This window comes from Nuphar pumila, chromosome 2 (genome assembly GCF_984573655.1).
Source record: "Nuphar pumila chromosome 2, dmNupPumi1.hap1.1, whole genome shotgun sequence".
NCBI classification, from domain to species: Eukaryota; Viridiplantae; Streptophyta; class Magnoliopsida; order Nymphaeales; family Nymphaeaceae; genus Nuphar; species Nuphar pumila.
In genome coordinates this window covers 95,009,892-95,015,749 of record NC_143250.1, presented here as the reverse complement: position 1 = coordinate 95,015,749, position 5,858 = coordinate 95,009,892, and the positions used below count along the sequence as shown (strand labels likewise).

Sequence of the window (5,858 nt, the reverse complement as noted above, 5' to 3'; positions counted from 1 at the left end):
AATCTACATGATTGGTTTTATAAGATCCCACTCTTGAATCATCGATTTTGATGTATAATTTTTTTTAAGGCTTTAAAATCAATGATTCATAATCTTCATAAATATTCAGCATTCAAAAATCATATTTTTTCATAAAAAATACACAATCCAATGCTTGATTCCTAGCAAATTCACCATGCCAAGCACATCCACGTGGTTGGATTTGCAAAAAAAAGTATTAGAAATGCCCATATTTCTAGTTGGTATATTCTTGTGACTCTCTCTCTATATATATATCCTAAAAAAAGGTGTATAATTTGATAATCATCAAGGCTTCCTTTTTTGATATTTAACAAGGGAAACCCCGGTTCGGTTGGTGCACCCAAGAAAGAATGATGCCCTGCTGTATGGGTCAACCCCAAGTGGTTAAAACCCCTCAGCCGACCCCCTTCCACTAGGAAGCCTGCTACCCTAGTTGAGGCTTCTTAATATGTTGACATTCATAAAATAGATCTTCAAAGCTAATTTGCCATGCGAATTTCTGCAAGTAATTATCTGCCTATAAGAAGTTAAAACACTTGAGGTTTGAAAGGAATTAGCTGGACAAAGTCCCTCCCAACCACCTAGAGGGGAACAAATAGTATTGCTGTTGCTTTCATGAACTATTTTGCACATTGGTAATAGAGATGCTTTCATGCATTGACACTATTGAGTGGTGATGGCTTAATCCAACATTCAGATTGCAAGTGCTGGATGGGAGGATGGTTTCAAGACCTCGACTGTACAAAATTGCCATAGGATAATGGCAGCAACCACTAAGAAGTTTTGTAATACCACCATTTACTGAAAACTGTTAATGCAGCACTGCCGAAGAAGAATCAAGAACCTTTTTCATCATCTGTTAGGCAAGTCCATGGTTGAAGCTTAACATCCAACAGTTAAAAGATGCCAAAATTCATTCATCATTTGAACAAAGGAACAACAAAAGTGTAGCATACTTGCATACAACACACAGTAATATAAAACAAATAGACCAAAAAGAACCAACAAATTATTATGTACAGCAAACAACGTATCCACGTACCACCTGAACGCAGATCTGCAGAAACACTGCAGTCCTATCCTCTTTGTTTAATTTTGTTGAATAATCACAACTCCGTTAATCCATTGCAACCAAGACGAACCAACAAGTACTTATACACCCATGAATGTGCGGCACTGTGTCTCCCAGTGACTCTTTGCTTGTTGAATGCGTTCAACTCTTTCTCTCTTAAGACGCTCCACCCAGTACTCCGGGCAGCTGCCACATGAAGAAAACAGTTGGTCTACAATTCAATATAACTAAATAAGTCCGCAATAAGTTCACCAAAACATACCTCCTACTTAATAAAATATTTAGCTCATCCAAGTGCACAGCACCTTCGTAGACTCCTCCCTGAGAACATTAAATATTTCTGTCAAGCGCATTTTTGATACCTACCTCTGTGATAAGTTACATTCTTGTGTTCACTTTTTACAATGAAGTAGCCTAAGGAACATGTACACGACAAATATGTTGGTTTGGAATGCATCCACCAATAAAATCACAGGCCTATAGGTAAGAGGCGATTCATGTAGGTACTAGTGCACTGAGTTCACTGATAAAATTCTAAAAAAATACTTTATGAAATTGGTAAACAAACAAAAAAAAATCAGGTACTCTACAACAAGAATTCATAAATCAGAATATGTATCAGATGGGATCCATAGACAATTAATATGGTTATAAGCAATTATATTTTGCTCAAATGATGTGGATATGGGGCCAGTGTGAGAGGCGGATACATCCCCACTTTCAAAACCCACCATGGGCATCTCTTATGTGTAAGCCAATGCGGCAGGCTCCCTGAGAGCAAGGGGCCAGCGGAGGGGAGGAGAAGGATGACCAATGGCTATGGGGTTTTACAAGCCGGCATGGTGACTGCAGCTTTGGCAGGTCTCCTGACCTGGCGCCAGTTTCCCCATGTCATAAATTAAAAAACAGAAAAATAGTCACAAGTACATAATATGCACTAGTAATGACCATATCAATCACTCACAAGCACACAAAATATAGTACTGATTAATCATACCATGACACAGTCATAGAAGAATATGTTGTGTCCATGTAAATATTTCTGTAGGTACTTGGCTGAAGCACACATACATGCATCAAATGCTGTACGCATATCATTATGCAGTAAGTACAGATGTGGGAGGTTATAAACAATCCCTGTGAAGTAACAAGTTCAATCAGTTGATCCAACCTAGCTCAGAGTATAGTTTTGAGTTTTTTCATGTTCTAGCATGGAAGAAAAAACGATCTGACACACTCTGTATGCAGTGTGCATATGTGCAAGGTTAAAGTTGCCCATTCAAACAAAATGTATATGTTTTGGTTAAGCTCCTATCAAAAAAACATAACATAAAGAAAAAAAGAGGGAAAAATGGGACAAGAGACATGCCTTTCGACATAGAGGGCACCTTGCTTTTGGATTAGCCGCCTTTAAGCCATCAACTATGGTGACAGATGCAGCTGAGCAAGCACACATGTAGCACAAGATATGGCCACATGTGAGGGAGACTGGATCAAATACTGTATCCTGAAATATAGATAAAACAATTTGTTTAAGATCGTAACTAGGATGAAAAATGTACCATACAGTATCCAGTTACTGCCACCATATCATTTATCTCTATTTCACAAATTGAATCTATTTTTCTAACAGAACTATTCAGATCAAACAGTAGAAGGGAAATTAAGATTACAATAAAACCACAGACCTAAAAACTTTGCAGCTAATCCCAGGACCATAAACTGCCTACTTGAAAATCAAGATCATCACCGATAACCAATTACAGAAAATGTTTCTATCCCATTCCATGATAGTTTTATTTTATTCACTTTTGCCTATTATTGTCAAGTTGTAGACTACTAATTAATGGTTCAGTGGCACTTGTCAGTTGTCAATGACTCTCGAGTGTTCCTGTGAGCAAACCAACCACAAGATTGGTTGCAGCTGACTCTCAAGTCTGATCATTTACTTCACAACTCATTTGTGTACATGACATAATGATGATAATGATAAGATGGTGATAATGAAATGATCAAAAGCCATGCAAAAAAAGCTTTTAAAATCAAATTCATCAGCTTACCAAGCATATCGAACAAGTCAGGTCGATCTCAAGCTGCACAGAATCAAACAGTACACATGAAAGAGATGGTTTTCCATCATCAAACCTAACTGAACACTCGTCCAGCAATCCAGGAATTGTCCTTACACTGGACTTGGTTTCCCTCAAGTTTATATAAAAAGCAATAAGCTCATTAAGCCATGGAGAATGAAGGATCTCAATTGACATACTCCGAGCTTGCAATTTGAAAGCTTGCCCTTGCTTAGAGTGGTGAATCTGCAGCAAGATTTGTTTGGGATATTCAACACCTCAATACACATACTCTTTTATAATAGTACTATAATTTTATCTTCAGATTATGGATGAATTTAACTGTATTATCCTTACCTTATCATATTTCTTAAGAATCTTTCTGATGGCAATGGCATTAACTGTAGCATAGGTTACCAAGTCTTTCCCTTCTTCTACCAGCTCTATATGCTTACCTTGGAACTTGTTTTTGAACAATATCAAATACTTCCGAAATCCTGTGGCCAAGTGCAACTCAAGTAGCTTTTGAGCCCGGCTATTAAAACAGCATGCTATTGCAGACATTTCCTTGAGAAGGGTTGGGAAGAAAGTGCCATCACAAACTGCAAATGGTTCAGCAAAAGTTTAATTATTATTTATCACAAAGAGTTAAACGGATCATAGATGTTAAAAGATGATCAGAAACAAAGACTCTTATTCGCATCTGAATCAAATCTTTGAAATCTAAACATATAAACATTTTAATCTTTAAAGATATAACACATATCATCGTCCAAACTGAATACTTATTTGCCACCTAATTACATAAAACACAACATGTAGGCTCCAACTACAGGCTACTGAGTACATTTAGTCATTGGCTCAAAAAACATGCTAACAGAATAAAGGTGGGCCATGGCTTAAGGAGGAGGAACGCCCAAGTGACCAGGTTAATTAATTCCCCAGTCAAGTCAAACTAAACACCACCAATTGCCTGCATAGATGCAGTCAAACTATTGACAAATAACCTACCAAGTTCTTTGTACTAATACCCATGACCCTGATGACCATGCTCTCTCTCTCTCTCTCTCTCTCTCTCAATTTCTATGTATCAGATCGGTTATTAACTTAAACTTCAGCAACTTATTATGAATACAGAGATCGGGGCAAATCAATGTCAATTGTTTATTTTCTCTTTGTTATTAGCATTTACCTTTTCTTTTTGGTATGCAATCTCCAGGGTTTTGAACTCAAGGCTTTTAGCTAAATATGGAACGATTCTACCAGCCCAGCTATAAGTTCAACCTCATTACCTTTTTGTCTTTATTATTATTATCAAAGATCTCTGTTTAGGTATCTGAAACAAGGCAAGAACAGTGAACCATGAACCGGCAAAGTGAACGATAAAAAACACACACCAAGTAGAAATTAGCAAGTGGATTTTAACATAAAAGTGCAATCATTCATAAAATAAAACAGCATGATACGGAAAATATTATAAATTATGAAACAAGAGCACAAACTATATTTTCTTCTCTAATCAAATTGCAAACGAAAAAAAGAATTGTAGCATCAATAAATAAGACAATAAACAGGAGATGATACACATGCTCTGAACAGAATGGCAGTTATAACGATAATCAGAAACAAATCACAGGTCTGAATGCCAAAAATAAATCAGATAATAAAAAACAAAATTAGGTGCCTTTTCTAGCTTCTTCGACTCTGTTTCCAGCATAATCTCCTTCCATAATATAAAAAAATCGGGATAAAACAACAACCAATTTCCTTCAAGAAAAAGAAACAGAAAAAGAACAACGTATGCAGGTTTAACATAACAAAAAAGGTACCATAATGATCAAAACCGAATTACTGGAATTCCTTATTCCTGCATCCATCGGTGAATAAAAAACCATCATTTTTTTCAGATTTTCCTTCTCTACCATACAACCCCAAAATTAAGAATTTGGCATTCCAATCACCAAGAATTATTTTTCCAACCAATACACACACAGAGAGAGAGAGAGAGAGAGAGAGAGAGAGAGAGAGAGAGAGAGAGAGAGAGAGAGAGAGATGACATGCACCGCTCCACAATTAAAATGCAGAACCAAATTCGTCTCATCAGATTGGCTTCTTTTGACATCAAAACATCAATCCACATAAACAATGAGAAAGAAAACAAAGGCTCACCAGGACAACTAGAGGAAGAAGGGGTGGAAACAACGAGACCATCCTTGTCAATCTGGTGCTCTTCCCTGCATTTCTTGAGAATCTTCTTGAATCTCTTGAACCCAACTCCTGGAAGGTGCCGGATTCCCTGCTTTTGCATGTATTCTTGGTATTTCTTACAGAACTTCATCTCTCATCTGAACGGTATACGATCCAATAACAAACCAAGAAACAATGACAATAGAGAGAGAGATCCACCCGACCACCAACGGGCAGCTATTTATTCAAGCGAGACGATGACGTTTTTGTCACGACAAAACGTCACTAGCTCTTCACCAAATCGATCCATCCCAACACTTTCTCTCTCTAGAAGCTGCGGTTATAACAAAATGAAGCTGCTAATGTTCAGAGAGAAGACCAAGGCCATGAATATAAGATGAACATACAGCCACGTGGAGTTGAATTGTGCTTCCACGTCGTTATCGTAGATACCTACGGGAAAACTTTTTCTAAAATATTTTTGCATGAAATTACGAGAACATCCTTCT

The 5,858-nt window shown here is 37.2% G+C and overlaps 1 protein-coding gene across 4 annotated transcripts; it reads right to left on the bottom strand.

Moving 5' to 3' along the window:
• Positions 1-844: 844 nt before the first annotated feature.
• On the bottom strand, positions 845-5,657 carry NLA (SPX (SYG1/Pho81/XPR1) domain-containing protein). 4 transcript variants are annotated; one of them, XM_089997882.1, is made up of 6 exons: positions 5,332-5,657; positions 3,520-3,764; positions 3,154-3,408; positions 2,482-2,600; positions 1,356-1,414; positions 845-1,279 (listed from the first exon to the last, which is right to left on the bottom strand). In XM_089997882.1, exons 1-5 carry the CDS (start codon positions 5,498-5,500, stop codon positions 1,375-1,377), a joined length of 828 nt encoding a protein of 275 aa, XP_089854008.1. In that variant the 5' UTR covers positions 5,501-5,657; the 3' UTR covers positions 845-1,279; positions 1,356-1,374. The 4 variants fall into 4 exon arrangements, 3 of the variants coding, with proteins under 3 accessions (XP_089854008.1, XP_089854009.1, XP_089854007.1); XM_089997883.1 differs by having other exon boundaries at positions 2,463-2,600; positions 5,332-5,584; XR_016430503.1 differs by having other exon boundaries at positions 1,200-1,279; positions 1,356-1,410; positions 2,459-2,600; positions 5,332-5,643.
• Between the last annotated feature and the right edge of the window lie 201 nt (positions 5,658-5,858).